Raw genomic sequence first — 19,343 nt, 5'->3', positions numbered from 1 at the left:
ATACTTCCTGTCAATTTCTTTACCCAAAACATGGTTTATGTATTTATTTTGTTAGTTTATAGATTTGCCCCTCCCCTAAATAAAATGTATTAGCAATTTCTTAAAAATAAAAAGGTTTTAAAAATATGCCGGCAATGTTAAAATCTTAATGTATTACTATGGGCACATATAGTTTCCACAAAATGCTAATACATGCCTCTGTTTTAGAAAGATGCCAGAAAAGGTCTGCTATTTGAACTAAACATAGCATAACTAAAAGGTGAAACTTGGGGTGTAGGCACACATTAGCACAACACACCAACCACATCCCTGAATTTCCACACTCAGCCAAAATATTTGTAAGCAGATAGTGGTGTTTAAGTGGTGAAAAAACATGTGACACAAATGTCATTTTCCAATGCATTAAAATATTTGTCATCCTGCGAGGGAACGTAAAGGACGAGCAGAAATTCATAAGAAAAAGAAAGCAGTGCTTACAGGAAGAAAATGAGTAGTGAGGTACAGTTAACAGGAGGAGGAGGTCCTGCCCTACCAGTCTAACACTCTGAGGTGTTACCTGTAACCACAGATGTGTGGAAATAGCATGTGAAACTGAGAGAAGGGGAGAGAGTGCTGAAGCTCTAGTCCCTGTTTATTTCCTGCTTCACTGCTGAAGGTGACATTTTTATGCGTGTCATATTTATACACACAGGTGAAAACAGTTGGGGGCAATCCTGAGAATTAAGAAGCTGAGTACAGTCAAATCCTCTCACTATTCCAAAGACATACCTTTTTGAGTACACTAAATACACACACACACACACACACACAAACATACATATACACATATATATACACACACACATATACATTATACATATATAATGTACTGTCCTCTGAAAATAACTCAACATACAGCATTTATTGTAAAAATAGCTGGCAAATAAAGTATGCTTGACAGGACCAATTTGTGTATCTTGTAATGGAGCAGTTAAAATTTGATGCTTTGAGTACAATTCTCTCATACTGACCACTGGATGTTCAAGGTGGCACCTCATGGCAAAGAACTCTTTGAGAATTAGAATTGTTGCTCTCCACAAAGAAGAGGCTATAAAAAGATCAGGAACACCCTGAAACTTACAGTTCCATTTACAGTACAGTGACCAGAGTCATACAGAGGTTTCCAAGACAGGGTCCATCAAAGAAGTTGAGTCCTCGTGTTGTACGTCAGGTGCTAGAGTTGGCTTCAATCTTCTCCGTAATTCGGGTCACGTGATGTCATTATGGAGGAGTGGAAGAGGATCCCAGCAACAACCTGTGCAGCTGTGGTGTTTTTTACGCCCAGGAGGATTAAGGCAGTACTAGATAACAGTGGTGCTCACACAAAATATTGACACTCTGGAAACAGTTTATGTTTACTTAGGATGTTCTCACTTTTGTTGTCAGTTGTTTAGACAATAATGACTGTATGTTAAGTAATTTTCAGAAGACAGTAACTCTGTATCACGATACAAGCTGCACATTGACTATTTCCATTTCTATAGAGGGGGAGTGGTGGCTCCAGCGGTTAAGGCGCTGGGTTACCGATCGGAAGGTCGGGGGTTCAAGCCCCGGTATCGCCAAGCTGCCACTCTTGGGCCCTTGAGCAAGGCCCTTAACCCTCTATGCTCCAGGGGACCCTTACGAGAAAAATAAACCAAGGGACGTGACGTCGGAGCGACGTGGAACCGTCTTCCCATGGGCTCACCACCTGCAGGAGGGACCGTAAGGGACCGGTGCTGAAAGGATTGGGCAGCAGTCGAAGGCGGGGGCAGTGCTTAGACTGCTGTCCCCGCGACCCGAATTACGGAGAAAATGAATGAATTTCTATAGTTTTGCCCCCTGAGATGATCTACTAAAATAATTCAAAATGTGAGATACTGTAACTAGCTATAACAGTGTGCTCCACACCTTTCCTGCAAAACTACACGCAGCTAAAAGGAAGAGAATGTTGACAAACAAGCACCGTGACAAACAAACAAATATTACATTAATACAATAATATAAATATTATTTCTCCTCAAAGAATAATTTGTTGGAATTTATTATCCTGCTTTGTTGTTTAAACAGACTGCAGGTCCAGAGAACCCCTGGTTTATCTCTGGAATGGGATTGAAACTCTAAACCTCTGGCTCCTTCTAGTGGCTATCCTCAGTCTTAACACATCAGGGTTTTGGGCCACACCTTGGGAAGCAATGGCCTGTAAATACAACTACATTTGCACACTACAGTAACTGTCCTAAAACTTTAAAGCACTGCTTATTTGGGAGATTATAAAGAGAAAAATGAAGAAGTGAGAAAGAGCAAGTGCCTTGCTACAGGATGAGAGATGATCTACAATGGTCATGCCTGAGGTATTTTATGAGGCACTTAGTTACCCAGCTGAGGTGCTGCAGCTAAATCATAGATTTCACTATTATTACCCCACACACCTCCCCGCTCGCAGTTGTCAAACCGGTGATGCCATTAATTATTGCATTAAACTGCTATTAGAGTGAGAGAAACCGCAAACTCGAAAAAGGCACACTGCCGAGAAGTCATTTAGGCACAGCCGTGTCTGCCAGAACAGGCACTGAGTCAAGCACTGCACCGCATGAAACACATACTTTCAAACAAATTCATGCCAGTTCACAATATTTGATATATTTCTTTATTTTATTTTGACCAGAAATTCAACTCCAAAACATTAGTAAACTAAAAAGTAAAACGAAACATTGAATATAATTACCCTTATGGAAGCATGAGCAAAAAGCACAGTGCAAAGGAGATTTTCTTTTGGAAAAAACACATTTATGTGAAATAAAACATAGCATATGTTACTCGGAGTGTATCAGTGGGATATTCACTTAGCACACCCTGCCACTCCTGCCACACTCCTGCCACACTCCTGCCAGCATTCTACATTTCCCCTGCTAGGAACCAAACAGCAGAGTGTGAACATTTAAATCAATGGGTTACTTTTATTTTATCATTTTGTTTAAATTTTTTAACTTGTAAATGGTTACATTTAAAAGCATTACATGTAATAAACATGTCCAAAAATAAAGGTCGATTTGTCGTTATTATTAATAGTGAAATCTGAGATTACTGTTTGCCCATAGACATTCAGTCAGTCTTCAGTTCAAGTAGTACTCAGGTTTAATAAGGAGTTTTTATTATAATTATAATTTCTATTATAACGTTCACTGACAAAACTTTACAGTGGGAAAGGCATCCTTTCAAAGTCCCATATTTGATAAAAACACATTTGTACTTGTTGGAAAATAAAATGGTATGGACCCAATTTATTATAAGCATTATGTATTCTGTGGACACAATACAATACTAATAATTCAAACATTACATTTAGGTGAAATCTATTCACAATTACCTGCAGTTTTACCAAAACTGTAGCAAATGCAGTAATATTAAGGCTGCGACTAAGTACCGATTTGGTTGAAGTGGGTTCTGGGTTACTCACATGAAGCAAGAGTTTTACTAAATGTAAAAGAAATTTCCCAAAGTTATACATGCAAAGCCCTTAACAAGAACACAAAGGCATGCAAGATTAACACGATGACACGATCAGATAGTGACAATGCAAATGAATAAATAAAAAATACAAATAGAAAAAAAAAAAAAATGATGCATGAATCCCTGATTGCTTTAAACTGTTTCCACTATATAAAGTAAATTGCATGGAGAGATGAAAGTTTCTGGGAAAAGTGACGAGCCAGAAATGTCAGGGATTTTTGAGTTACACGCTACAGACGCTTTGCTCATGCCTTTATTTAGAGAGATACAAATGGTGAACTTTTGAAAAAATAAACGAAAAACCAAAATTCCTACAGATATGATGCATCATGTGAACATACACACTGGATCACATACACTGGTAATTAGATTTAGATATAAAACTCCATATAAAAACAATACTATGATTATTTTTAATTAGAATCATGAAGAGACCATTTTGGAATGGAATGATAAATGAATACTCATTACATACATAACATTTTGCAAATAAAGCCATTGCTAAGGAAAATAACCATGATTAATTTCATAAAAGAAATAAAACATATTTGACAAAGGCACTACTATTGGGACTAAATCAACAGTTTGTGCTGAACATCTAACATAACATGTCTGACCTTTTCACCTGCTTTATGGTCAGCACTTGAGGAATGTAGCACAAATATATAATTTAATAAAATAGCTTCCTTTATTTAACCTGTAATGAAGTTTTACAGTCCGAAAACTGACTTTGTGCAATCTGGCTTCATTATCTACAGTCTTTAAACATTTATCTATATTTAAAAATTAAACCCAGGGCTGAGATATTCTTCATAATTCTCATCATCCAGCACAGAGACTGGAGAATCCTGCTGCATATGGGATTGTTAAGGGCGTATCCGATAATAATGAAATTAATAATGCAAATCTGAACAACTACATTCACAGGGTTTAAGCAGTTAGTACAGTCTGTAAGCATGGTCCATTACTAAGAAATATGGCGTATGAATCTGTAAAAGTGTGCGTGTTTGAAATGAATTGTGGAGAAACACTGATAACATTTAAAAAAACATGAACACTCATGCACTTGGAAATGATAGGCAGTTAATATTACATATGCATTCAAAACTGTTTACATTATCATTAGAAGAATGACCACTGTATTATTTTACAGATTTCTGTTGAAAGGTGATTCAGTGGATCATGACCGTACGAGATAAACGAGCACCTCGGACTTAGTAAGCTGCTGTCTGTAATTAAATCTGCTATTATATGAACAGCAATGGTTACGAAGGACTATTTGAAAGCCACCAAATATTGCTACAAATAAAACAGTTTGAGGTGCTCTGTGGTTCACAAGCAAGTCATACAAATTCTTAAAAATATCTAAAACTAATTAGTTTTAGATGAGGATCAACATTTAATTATGTCTGAGCATTAAATAATCAAACCTCAGTCCACTCTGAGAAGCAAATCATTTGATATCACATATGGTTACAGAATAAAGACAGTCAAGTACTCCATTAAAAGCTCACTGACTATGGCAGTATGTAACAACTAACTGATGAACTAAACTACCTGGTACAGTCTCTACTTAATATTTTACAACTGCTGCAAAGTAACATGTCAGTGGCAACCGAGGTGTGAAGTTGTAAGACTCGATCCGTATTTTCCTCACAAGTGAGTGACCTCAAAAGCCCCACTTTTATCGAACATTTTACTGAAAAAAAAATGAAAGCTGAAACTGAAACTTGTGCCTATTGCACTTCTGACATAGTGATTAATTTAAAGTCCGATCACTTAAATCCAACTATTTATATCTGGAAAACTTTTTTTGAACCATAGTGCACTGATTTGCTCAAGAAGTTTTCAGATATGCAAATACATATGTTGCTAAACATTTCAGACTGACGGCAAACTTCTAATTCTATTGGATTATCCTCTATTATCATGATCGAAAGACATGAAAGAGTGACTAAATTCATGAAAATGTTATCAAATGTAAACAGTTGATTCTGTCAGTGTTAGTGTTAATCACAGCATATATGTAAAATATTTGGTGAAAGATATGGTTGCGTTATGCCCAAGCAACATTCGGCCCTCTCCAAAAGTAGAGCTCACTAATGAAATGCATTACAGGTTCAGAGATAAGAACCTGTAAGTCATACCCATGGGCAATTTCTAACAAAATGCTCGTCTTCTGTATAACTGGTTTAATTGGACCTAAATGTAAAACAGTGCCCCATTTCCTTCTGTAATATAATCCTTCATCCAGGACTCCAGTAACCTCTCCACCGCTCTACCTCTGTGAAAAGAAACCAGGAGAGAAACTCCTGAAAAGATAAAATGATAAAATGCTTTAGCTGCTTTTTCATCATACAGTCAGTGGGCCAGACATCATTTACCCCAGCTTGAACTCCTCTTCCGGAACATCAGAACAGCATTAAGTCGTAATACTATTTTTTAAAATATGTTTTGTTTAAAGAATAATATCTAAAATCCGTCCATTTTGTGAATGTCTGGCCGTCGTTTGCAGAACCCTCCGTGATTTGGCACAGTTTAACATTTGTGCTTCATGGCAAGCTGTAAAATAAACAGAGGGAGGTATAGATGAGGAATGAGAAGGAGAGAGAGAGGGGGGGGGGAAACAAAGAGATGAAAAGTGAGATGCAGACAGAGAAAAAACAAGAGATTGGGGGTTAAAATGTCACTCAGGCTGCTGGAGATATCTGTGAATGATAAAGAAAGAGCACAGATTTCCCATCCAACGCTAACCCAAAGTAAATTACTTTTAATTGCCAAGTGAACAGACACTGTCCATCAGAACGGGGCAGAGCTCTACGATAGGAGACATACAGCCGGTAATTTGAACGGCACAAACATCGCTTATTCAGACTTGTCAATGATCTAGGGGTCTTTCTATATAAAGAACTTTCCAATAGCTCTGGAGACCTGCATTTCCACGGTGTCTCATTTATCTAGGAGTTCATTAATCTCATAAATGAGAGCTCTAGCAGACTCGGTGGGAAGCTCATTATAGAAAGGGCACAAGCACCAATCTCATTCACAGCTGGATGGACTGCACTCCCAATGAGCTGCCATGCACACAATGAACAATCGGGGGCAGCAGAGTCACACACACTCACACCTAATCAAAAACTCCATCCAACTAGACAGGTTCTTAGAGGGCATGCCTGATAAAGAAATAACTATAATTGTAAATAGCATGATCTCATTATTAAAAAGCATCTTTACAGGACTTTTATGACTATTGTGTTCGTTGAAGAATAAAAAAATCTCTCAAACCAAATTGTGCTAAAGGAACCAAATTCATTAACTATTTCATTAACTGATGAAATCACACTTCGAATACATCAGCCCTATAATGTTTGGCTTTTGTAACCAAAATCAATTGAAATATTTTGTCACTTAAAGCAGAGGCACCAAAAGAAAAACTAATGGCAGCTCGAAAAAAGGTTTTATGGGTCTTCTTATTTATGGCAAAAAGCAATCTCCCTCCCTCTGTGCCCTTCAGCTTCACTTGACAAGATTCATATGGGGGAACATTAGGTACATTAAAAACGTACACGATTCATATACACCACTATTACACTGACATCCGTTTCATTTATGAGCTCTATTGTCGTAAAACATAAGAATGGACAGGTTTATAAAAGCATTTCTCAGGCCCCCATGTCGTCGCACGCATCAGTTCTTCAAGCATGGTCTTTAACAGAAAAGCAGGTAAAGAGTTCTAAAAGAGGCCCAAGGGAGGGACATAATGTTATTTGTTCAAACAGATGAAGCCATGCATTGACAACGTTAGCAAAAGGACGTTTAATCCCGTTAGACATGCAAAACCAAATTAAGCTAATGCGCTTTCTCTGGTATGTAATTAGAATGGATGGGCACGCTTGAGTGAGAAAGATGTGTGACATGGGAGGGCTTTTAATGCTACCAGTGCTTGGGTGGGAGGATGTGGAAAAAGAAATTGACAGCTGAAGAAACTATGTCGAAGGCTTACGGTGAGCTTTTGACCTCCTTTGCACTTATTCTTTACTCTCACAAAGATAAATATTTTGGAACATTTAAGGTTAGGGTTCAGATTTGGAAAACAGGATCTTTATTTCGCAGGGTGAATAGAGCATATTTAAATTTTCTGTATGACCATGTACTCATTAAAAGCGTAGACGGTGGAGCTCAGTCATGACAGTTTGTACGGTAAGATTTCATTAAGTCAGTGGAGGTGTGTTATACCTTATGTGCAGTATCAGCAAACTGCTGTGCACTGTTCATCATGTCCCCTGTTTTCTCCTCCGTCCGACCCAGTCTCTCTCCACGCTCATTCAGTGCCTGACTGGCCTTCTGAACTGCACTAGTCACACTGTCAGCTGCAGAGTGCAAGATGCTGTTACCTGTGCACACAAACATGCAAAGAAGTAGGAAAATGTAAGGGACACAAAGTGGGAACTTCTATTGAAATGGCAAAAAAGAAAAAAATCCCTAGATGCTATAAACATGTCCTGATCATTATTTATTTAGCTGGAAGAAGCAGAAGACTAAAGAGAACATACTGTATAAATCGTCTGATATATTTTTATACACAGAACATCCTGCGCTAAAGGTTGCATCTCAACCAGGTTTGTTTTTGACCATCAGCACGTTATTAGTCACTGATCTGTTTGAAAAGTTCACCAAGGCTTCAATTCGAAGAACTGAGCTGAGCTTCTGCAAAAAAGAACAATGTTCCCACATTTGCTGTAAAACTCAGTGTCAGACTTGGCTCTGTGCCACATAACACTGATAAGTTCTTAGCGTTTCAGTCCGTTCCTCAGAGAATGAGCTGATAATAGAAACCGGAGGATGTTTCTACACCATATCAACAGAGCTGTAGTGTTCAGGGGGGGACCATGGTTTTCCACTGACAAGCCCAACCCTGCAGATGTTCCTACTGACAAGCTATATAATTTGGGCTGCTTCCAGACTGCCACTGCTGTTATACTAATAAAGTAGTCCATGGAAGAGATGATCATCCACATGTGTTCAGTTCAGGAATATATATCCAGCAGCTTTCTAAGCATAAGGGTGGTGTGTTTTTCCATAGAAAAAAAACTGTTGCTTGACCAAACACCACACCCCCTGCTCCACAAAAAACCCTCTTTGTTCCTGGTTCACTGTTTAAAACAAATGCTTCTTCACAGAAGAACACACGCGTCAATATGCTCTGTGAGAACAATAGAGGAGGCTTTGAAAACAAAAAGCAGTGTTAGATTTAGTTCAGAGAACAATGTGAATGTTGGAAGGCAGCAGATGGGATGGAGCAGACAGCTGACAATACAAACAAAATCTCATTTGACCCGAGATGTGAGGTAGTGTTTCAACAGAAAAAAATCTATTTATTGATTCTACTTTTACTAAATACAATCTGACATTTAAATCAAAAGCACAAAGATACTGACAAAAAAAAAAAAAAAAAGCATAAAAATCAATTATATAAAAAAAAAAAAAAAAAAACTACTTAGACTGAACACCTTAGACTGAAAGAACATCTAACAGCCTAATGGAACAGGAGTCATGGTATAGAAGGGGAAAGGGAAAAAAAAATGAAACTTCAGCATTACCTTAAATAAGTAATAATTATTAACTAAATAGGTTCCCATCACCAATTTTTTTTTATAAACAAACAACTTTAAGTGACAAAAACAATATATATACACACATAGACTGCTGGTGCTTAATGTCCTGTTATGACAGAAACATTTTAATTCACTATGTGCATCATTTATAACTTATCCTTGTTAAATGATTGTGCTTTAATACATATGAGTTTCGGTTTCTTGCGAAATAAGTAAGTTTTCTTTATATCTTAAATTTGTATGTGCAAAATATCTGGATACAGTCTCAGTTAAGTAAAAGGAACAAAGAACTACATTTGCCAGCATGATAAGAGGTTGCAGGTGCAGGGTGAGATGCGACTGGGAGAGAGAGATTGTGTGTGTGTGTGTGTGTGTGTGTGTGTGTGTGTGTGTGTGTGTGTGTGTGTGTGTGTGTGTGTGTGTGTGTGTGTGTGTGTGTGTGTGTGGTATCAGTGGGAGAGAAGAAGAAGCACCTCTCTTTTACAGACAAAGCGTGTGTGTGTGTGTACAGTACAGAATACATTTTGAGTCCAGAATACTCAAAACATTCAAAAAGTACAGAATGTACAGAATACAAATACAATACAGAATATAGAAAAGTACAGAATGCTCAAAAGTACAAAATGAGTACAGAATAAATTTTACTCATTCATTAATCATTTCTGTTTATTCAATTCATTAGTAGTTCACTTGAAATTTCATGACACTGCTGGTATGATTTTTTTTTTTTTTTGTGTGTGATGTGTTTTCTCCAAAACGGGGGTTTTGTGCATGATGACCAAACATTCCCATGGCCTCATGAGTCCAAAGGAAATTGTTCCAAAGGCTCTTCAATTGTAAACAATCTGTCTCACTAATGGACAGTGCGTTTCAAATTGTTTGGAAAAAATCTGAGATTGATGAGAAGCAACAATTGTGTCTATGAGGTCATAGCTGATCATTTGTTTAAAGCATAATAAACTACTTGTTTCATGGGGTAGATGTGCTTCTTGATGATTAATTCATCGTATGCATTTCAGTTGTAACACATGGCTTCTCTTACTAATTGTGAAAGAAGGATGAAATATTATGTCCAATTCTGTCCGAAATGGCTCCTGATTTTTTTGGGAAAATGACTACATATTGCAATGTTGTGTTTTTATTTTCTAAAGTAATTTTTTTGTTAATAGACGGTAATCAGGACCACACAATTGTTACTGAGGCCCACATAAACATACAGAACTGACAGAAAACTGCATACAATACGATGTATTTATTCCGAATGAGAACCGCACGTTTCAAATCAGTTATTTGACAATTTGCATGCTAAAGCTGCTATTTTGCACACTCACAAATATGATTCTTATGATTACGCCAGATGAATAATCTGACCTTTTTGCTATGCATCCCACAGAAAAGGGTTCTGTTGTTGGTGGAAATTTGTTTCTACAGCTTTGATGTCACAGTAATTTGGGCATAAAACATCACACACACAGACACAGGCGTTTTTACTTTAACACAAACTGTAATACTCTCAGTTTCCTGAGAACCTTCTTGAGTGGATTTACTGCTCATTTCAACAAAAACAGGATTTTCAAACGTGTGTAAAAAATCTAAACGGTCATTTGTCAAACACTGCTGCAAATGAAAAATGAACCCAATAACAACTTTTGCCACAGTGAGTTTAAGAGATACTGAAATGGTGGATGCGAAGAAGAATAAAGCATGCTGAAAACATGTTAATCATGCAGAGATGTGACTACAGCGCAGGACTAACCCTAGATTTCAGACTGCCAACCAGGAAACAACCTGTGCAGATACAAGACTGCTGTTTAAAAAAAATCTCTTCATTTTTTGTTTTGTTTTTTGTGCTGGCTATTATGTTGTTCTATTTCAGAGACATAACTCGGATACCAGAAGACTAAAATCTGAAAACAAAAACACTACCCAGATGTCGAAAAACAAGCGCATTGCTGTCAGCAAAAACAATGGCCTGGAAAAACTCCTACAGAACTAAATACTATAGTCAACTAATCACTACAGACTGAAACCCAACTGAATGTTAATGTCAAATCTCAGGCTTTCTTTCTGCTTACCTGCACGAAGGAGGACACCTGGGTCAGACATTACTGTCTCAATTATTCTGTTCAAAAAGATCTTGCAATGGTAAATAACTGAATTTACTGATTGATCTTCAGCTACAGAGAACAACAAAAGACAATGACTGTGATTTCACAGTATATATTTTTACATTTTGGATTCATTTCACTCACGTGTGTTAGCTTTGTGAAGTCTGATTTGAGCCACATTTACCATTATTCTGTTGTGTCTGAGTTCTCTTTCTCTGTATGGCTAGGAAACCTAAAATAAAAGCTTTATATCTCCTTCTCAGCTATATGGATTACATAAACCACTATAAAACACCAGGAAATATTCTTCTTATAGGAATGTGTAACAGCTTACTTTATTTAGCACTTCGATCTTAACTGTTCGGCTTGGCAAATTTGGGCCAAAGTGTTATAAAAAAAAAAAATGGAAATTGGCACTGGCAGTCTAAAAATAATACACTAAATGTTAAGTACAGCCTCTCAAAATAATCCCAAATCAATGTTTTTCAGACACAAATGTTTCAGTCGGCATTAACTGATTATTGGGATTAGTGGCATCTACTACAAAAGGAGTACTTCCACTTCCTGAGCCCAAAATAGATTCAATTTCTATCAGAATTTTCAGGCTGCAATCAGCAAAGTTAAGCAAATGATGTTAAGCAAGGCAATATATGAAAAAGAAATCTTAATATACTTTGTTTTGCATCAACATTTGTAATAGTCTGATCCTTAAATCCTTGAATAAAAAATAAATAAACGCCACAGTCAATACTGATTCCTGAGGATTTAAAGCCAGACATAAAGTACAATTTACAGTAAAACATCATGTTTTTTAATGACAGAGAATTGATGCTGCTAAAAATGGCAGAAACAAATAAACAAAAATAATTGTACACTCATCTACAACTTATCCATTAAACAACATACTGTCAAAGAATCTTCATTTTGAAAAGACAAAGAGAAATACATTATATATATATATATATTTTGTATAATATAATACAAAGGGTCAGCGAATTTCCCAATAAAAGTAATATAATGTTTCACCCTTCAATGTTACTTCAATGACAAGCTCATTAGAGATTTAGAAGAATAGCCTATATAGTTTTATAAAAGTGAGATGTGTGTTATGCAACACAGAGGAATGAAAGGATCTCCTCAATTATCCACAGAACATTTATTTTATTAAGAAGTTTAAAATTCTAAGAGGGTTCCATAAATGTTTCTTGGAATAACCAAAAAAACCCGAAATGATTTATATATAAAATGTGTCTCAAAGCTGCCAGGAATGAAAGCTGTGTAATGAGGCGTAGTGAGTATTCAGTAGTTTGAGTATTTTAGTTAGACTCAGCATTATATAAGCTTCAGACGATGTGTCACCCACAGTTATTGTCCCACACCTGAGCAGCTTCATGATATTTGTTTTGCACTGGTGTGAGACTTAGACTGTAAGGGACAGGATGGTTCTTCGTTTTCTACCATGTAATAACATTCATGTTGTTTTTAACACAGTGACCTGCCCAAACCCTAAAGCATTATGTCAGCGAAAAGAAAGAGACCGAACTTTAAATGTCCACATTTCTTCAGTCTTCTCTGTGCTGATGTTGTAGCAGCAGGCATGTGGCTGATCCAGCTGTGAGTCCTTGCTCTCCAGTAGCCTGCCTCACACTGCTATCCACACTAATCCGGTCCCGTTGGAACACCAGCGCTTCCGTGCGATAGCAGACGTGTAAAGCTAAATTTCCAGCTACGCATTTTCCGAGTAAAAGGGAGCTTAGGATACTATTATCAAAAAAAAATTAACCACCACTCAAGAGATTACTAGTTTACATTAACACCTCAAACTCATTCCTTACTCTCTAAATATACATCTATTCTATTATCTTTACTGTTAATACTGAATTATTCATAGAAGTAACTGAAGGAATAATAGAGAAATGATTTTAAGGGATCACAAACTTCAGTGTGACTCTCAGTGGAATAACAATGAGCAGTTTTAAAATAACAGGCAATGAATTTCAAACAAGATTAACACCGAACATGTTTATCAGTGTATTATTATTATTTGTGTTCATTTCAATCAGACTGCTTTTTCTGACAGCTCAGACTGCAAAGAACTTTAAATGGTCCTCATAGACAGTATTCTTCTTATGAAAGTATATGAAAAGTTGTGGGGAAAAGATTTGTGGGAGGAATAAGGAATTAAAACTTTTAGAAATCTGCAACCATCTAAGGGAGTTGCCCTAGGCTTGTTCATCGGGGATAAACACACATAGTTCACTTTTTAGATTTTTTTTCTATAACTCTTACATTTAGAAAAGCTGCTTTGAGACGCACAAAAAAAAAAAAAAAGAAACTTGCATTGAAATGAATTTTGCTCAAAAGCACAGGACGCAGTTGGCATCAGAAAAAGCAGTCCGATATAACAAAAGAAAACAGCATGCAGCAGTTCTGTGACATAAGCTATAGACCAGAGGGTGTATGTAATATATATATATATATATATATATATATATATATATATATATATATATATATATATATATATATATATATATATATTTTATATTAGTAAAAGGTGGACTTGCTGGTGTGTTTTGGATCATTGTCCTGCTGCAGACACCAAGTTCGCTTCAGCTTGAGGTCACAAACAGATGGCCGGAAATTCTCCTTCAGGATTTTTTAGTAAACAGCTGAATTCATGGTTCCATTTATCACAGCAAGTCTTCCAGGTCCTGAAGCATCAAAACAGCCCCAGACCATCACACTACCCCCACCATATTTTACTGTTGGTATGATGTTCTTTTTCTGAAATGCGCTGTTACTTTTACACCAGACGTAATGGGACACACACCTTACCAAAAAGTTAAACTACTGTATTATTATATAAACTGGAATCCCAAAGCTTTCGAAATGGCTTTATAACCTTTTCCAGACTGATAGATCTCAATTACTTTCTTTTCTGAATTGTTTCAGAATTTCTTTGGATCTCGGCATGATGTCTAGCTTTTAAGGATCTTTTGGTCTACTTCACTTTGTCAGACAGGTCCTATTTAAGAGATTGTGAACAGGTGTGTCAGTAATCAGGCCTGGGTGTGGCTAGAGAAATTGAACTCAGTTTTAACAGGGGGCAAACACTTTTTCAAACAGGGCCATGTAGTTTTGGATTTATTTTGTTTTTCCTCAATAATAAAAACCCTGTTTTAAAAAACGGCATGTTGTGTTCACTTGTGTTATCTTTTACTAATATTTAAATTAGTTTTATTATCTGAAACGTTAAAGTGTGACAAACATGCAAATAAAAATTTGAAATCAGTCAACACTTTTTCACACCACTGTATATGGCAAAATGACTATATTTTACTGTTGCTCACCTCCCAGCAGTTTGGACTGGCAGTTGACAAACTCTGGTTTTCTTTCTGCACTGTAACGTTGGCACGTGTTGTGTAGGACCTGCACAAACACGCACTTGTCCCCAGCTGAGCCGGCCACCCACTGGTCAAACGCATTCTCAAATGTCAGGTCAAACTCTGGACAATCCTGTGACACGACAGGCCAGAGCAACAAGTGACATAAAAAATATGAAAAAAAAAAGTAAAATAAACAAATAAAAAGAAAGTAAACAATAACGGCATTTAATAAATAGACTGGGACTGATAACGTTTCTGAACAGCTGAGCACAAGAATGAAAAAGCAAAGTGCCACCCACGGATGTCTCTCAATGATCATGTGACTCACCCTGTTCGGGTCAATGCCGTTCACCTGCCGCAGCTGGTCGAGACTCCACTGGGATCTTTTGACAAACATGGAAGAGCCCTCAAACTGTTTCACTTTGGTGATTGAGATCTCTGTTGGCTTCTTGTTGGTCACTGGAAAGAGAGAAAGATGGTAGAAACTGATGTTATGGACAGGATTATTTACTCTCAATAAAGGCAAAACAGTTTAAAAGCCATTAATAATTTGCTGCATTAGACTCATGTAGTTCAATTGTTGTGGCCCCTGACCACTAATTTAAACCGCTGGAAATCAATGATCACAAAAAAGCAAAATAAAATTGTTATATAATACTGTGTTTTTTGGAAACCAGTATTAATATTACATAATAATGTATTTATAAACCCTCACTACATTAGCAACCCCTCAATATACTCTCAAATATTCCCAAGAATACTGTATTGGAGCTCTGTTAAACCTTAGCATTCATGTGCTCAATCAGAAAATACCACACTATTTCCCAAATCAAATCAGGCAAAATACACGTCGGTTTATGACTCAGGGTCAGGCCCCTTTTAGTTTCTAGAGTGTTTTAACATTTTAAAGCAACATGGAAAAGGAGTTGGTGGCAGCATAATAGCAGTGTTGTTTATGCCCATTTTATTCAACTTCAATCAGTATTGGTAACGATTTTCTATAAATCACTTCACCAATAGTTACAGAATCACCTTTTTTGCTAGAGATGATATGTATCACATTTACAAGGAATTAGTCAAGGTATGCTGGTGCTATAAAAGTATAAAAAATTATACAAAAAATAATAAAGTAGTAAAGTAATAAGAAAATGTAAAAATAGACATTTAATGTACAATTAGTGCAGGGTATGGAAAAGTGAGGCAGTGCAAATTACAATATTTCCAAAATAAGCTCATAGGTGCACTGGTGCAATATAGTAGTCTTCGCTTTAACGCATTTAAAATAACAATAACTTAGAGTAAACACACCAACACCCTACAGAACACTCTAAAAAGTCTTGCAGGCATGTGGCTCGAGGTGAAGTATATACCATCCTCCCACACAGCAGCCAAATATTTCCCTCAGGAACATAATGAATCAAAATTCCAGCGTTATACAGTCAGGGGTCATTGCTCAGAGTTCATTCTGCTGTTTCAGTTCATGCTATAATCCAGCCCACAGAAAGTGGTTCACACAAGGATCTGCTTCTATACTATTTGTAGAACAATCTGTATCATTCCCTCCTTTTCTCTTTTAAATTTCTTATATCTTCTGTCTTTAGATCCATATTTTCCCTATACCACCCCAACCTCTTATGCAGGGTCAACTTCCCTCATTCATCTTAGTTTCACCTTTAAAATGCCATCTGGAGGAATGTTTTTGTTTATGATTACTGGAATATTGTGGGAATGATGACATCTATGGAGCCAAACCCAACCTCAGTCCCCATGATGAAGGGGTAGAAATTTTAGCATATAACATATAAGTCCATGAAATGAAGTCACTATACAGTGTATTTTAATTTAAATATGCATGTTTGCATATAATGTTTCATTTTTAACAATAGCTCTATAACTTAAATACATTTCAATAAAAACACCAAGCCCTACATGAGCCCCATAGTCTAAATGAACATTAATTTGCCCATCTAATAAAAGTGGCAGAAGAGCTAATGAAGACACAAATTTCCCACCTAACCCGAAAGCAAGCAAGAGGCAGTGAGGATCATCAATCACACACATAAAGCTTAGAACAGCACACACCAGATTATCCAGTGAAGTGCCGCATTTGTGAGAACAGCAGAAAACATAGTGAGAGGAACATCAAATGTAGGGATATTAATGATTTATTCATTAGATTAGGATTAATTAAATGTTAAAAAAATTAGTTTATATTATAACAACAGCTTTTAAGCTAAAAAAACCTACAGAAAATATTGTACACTATTTGTTGTAGAGTGTAATTATATATTGTAATAACACAAAAATAACAGGTAAAAAAACTAAATTCAGCAATGATCTTAAGAAACAAAAAGGAAAGATTCAAACAGTAAACTAGTCTGCTGTCTGTGCCGTGATGATACTGTGATGTCCTAAGTAGCAAGTTAGTGTGAGATTAAGGATGAATGTTAAGCACAACTACAATGATAGTATATAAAAAAAATTATAAAAATAAACAAATCATTTTATATACAGTTGTATGCAAAAGTTAAAAAGCCCCTGACAATGTCCATGATTTTCGTTTATAAATATTTGGCTGTTTGGATCAGCAATTTAATTTTGATCTATCAAATAACTGAAGGGCACAGTAATATTTCAGTAGTGAAATGAGGTTTATTGGATTACCGGAAAATGCGCAATATGCATCAAAACAAAATTACACAGGTGCATACATTTGGGCACCCTTGTCATTTTGTTGATTTGAATACCTGTAACTACTTAGCACTGATTAATTGGAACACACAATCGGTTTGGTGAGATCATTAAGCCTTGAACTTCATAGACAGGTGCATCAACTGTATATATAATTTTTTTTTTATCACATATTTTAGGTGAAACTAGAACATACAGATTCATTCTCTATGAAAACTGAAACACAACAGCAACTCTGAGGCTCGTTCGGCTACTGCAAATTGAAAGTGGCATGTGAGCAGTTTTCTGGAACTCCGAAAGCTAAAAGCGCAGTGAGCAAAGAGCTTCCCGAAAATATAGAAACTCCACTGAACCAAATCCAAAACCAAAGAGGGAAACATGACATTTATAAAATAGAAATTGAATTTAAAATATGTTCTGCATCATTCAAGTAGTGCAGACATTCAGTTTTCACCTTTTTGCAAACTTTAACAGCTTTGACTGACAAATGTGTTATTGCCATATTTCACAGATTTGCTGTTAATCACAGAATTTTGTAGCCAGTTCAGTTTCAATGTGATTTGCTGCCAATATCCAAAAGGCTCTTATGCAATCGTCGGATAACACGGGAGGTAAAACATCTTTTAATATCCATGTGTGATCTGACACTTGTGTTCATTTGGAAGAATATTCGATTCAATATTCACCTGAAGATCTATCAACATACAACACTCAACAGATCGGTAAAGCACAGCCGGGTTCGGGGTAATCTCCCACAATTACTAAGGCAAATCAGAAATGCAGCTGTCTCCTACTCATCATCTTCATTTCCATTTCAATACTCATTATAGCATAACCAGGACAATCTTCTTACTCTGAATAAACCTTTGCATAGTCACAGTGGTTGAGACTGCAGTATGAATAATTCAACTGGTAGTTGAAAATACTTGCCGTAAATTCTTAGCACGTCAGCATGCAAAATGAGAGCCATTACGAATGAAAATGGTTTATTGTAAGTGCTGGGGGTTTACATGTAAAAATGGGCTAGAGGTTTGAAAAAACCTGCCAAGTAAAGTTCTGAACTCTTACAGCTGCTCTCACTTTGGCACAATGTGATGCATATTAAAAAAACAAGACAGAATGTCTCCCAGATTACATTTAAAACTGTATGCCACTCTGCATATAATTTTGCTTCATAGTAAATGCAAAAAACTAGAATACTGTGCATGTTCATGGTTATCATATAGTATTGAAATCCTGTTTTTGACTTTTACACTCTATAAAACTGTATAAGACACTGTACCATGACACAAGCGAAAAACCTGGCTTTAAAATGCTGGGGTTTTTTAATAAGGTAAAAAAAAACAACGCCAGAAATTACAACCCACTCAAAACCTTCTCACTGTCACGCAAACAGAACTCCATAGAGCTGCGAGAGAACAGACAAGTCAGCTCACTTGATTACAGCTATTGTTTAGATGACAGTTAACTGCTTGCTGATGAGGAACGCGATCTTCGTACCGTTCATGGAGAACATTGCGCAATCCTTGCTTTCAATTTCAAATATGCGCTGCTGTTTATCATTCTAGGAGAAAGTCTATTTTCCGGTCGAGCCACATGAAAGATGTTTCATTTAGGCAGCGCTTGGTACTCAGTAGAGTGGGATTTCAAAACCTTGATTATACACGTGGAGTTCCTGAGATGTTGAATCTTCAGTGGAAGCATCATCTCCAGAAGGGAACGGGTCAGAAATTACAATAGCAGTACCATCAGCTGAGTATAGAGACACCCGTCAAGGAGGATGCAATTCTCTACACAAGGCACATATGTTAATATTTCATGAAGTAAACTCTAGAAGTGTGACCCCAAAAAGACTTACAAGTACAAAGATGTCCTATTTGGGACCTTTAGAATTTCATAAATTACAAACATGATTCCAAAAATGTTGGGACACTGTACAAATTGTGAATAAAAAAAGGAATGCAATAATGTACAAATCTCAAACTTATTTTTTATTCACAATAGAATAT

General features: G+C 36.5%; 1 protein-coding gene across 3 annotated transcripts in view; it reads right to left on the bottom strand.

Annotated features, from left to right (window-relative positions):
* Positions 1-2,654: 2,654 nt before the first annotated feature.
* The window catches only part of stxbp6 (syntaxin binding protein 6 (amisyn)), a 49,657-nt gene continuing 32,968 nt past the window's right edge, over positions 2,655-19,343 (bottom strand). The window contains exons 3-7 of one of the 3 annotated variants that reach the window (XR_014534234.1): positions 14,972-15,102; positions 14,608-14,773; positions 7,768-7,925; positions 4,801-6,093; positions 2,655-4,738 (exon numbers count right to left, since the gene is read on the bottom strand). Coding sequence is in view for 2 of the 3 variants with exons in the window: in XM_083545575.1 (XP_083401701.1) it covers positions 6,070-6,093; positions 7,768-7,925; positions 11,222-11,323; positions 14,608-14,773; positions 14,972-15,102 (581 nt within the window). In the remaining variant the exon portion in view is untranslated. Of the gene's footprint in view, positions 6,094-7,767; positions 7,926-11,221; positions 11,324-14,607; positions 14,774-14,971; positions 15,103-19,343 lie in introns of all 3 variants that reach the window. The other 2 variants (XM_083545575.1, XM_083545574.1) reach the window with 2 other exon arrangements.

Source organism: Silurus aristotelis (assembly GCF_946808225.1).
Source record: "Silurus aristotelis genome assembly, chromosome: 6".
Taxonomy (NCBI): domain Eukaryota; kingdom Metazoa; phylum Chordata; class Actinopteri; order Siluriformes; family Siluridae; genus Silurus; species Silurus aristotelis.
The sequence above is the reverse complement of the archived record's forward strand: the minus strand, read 5'-3'. Positions and strand labels throughout refer to the sequence as shown.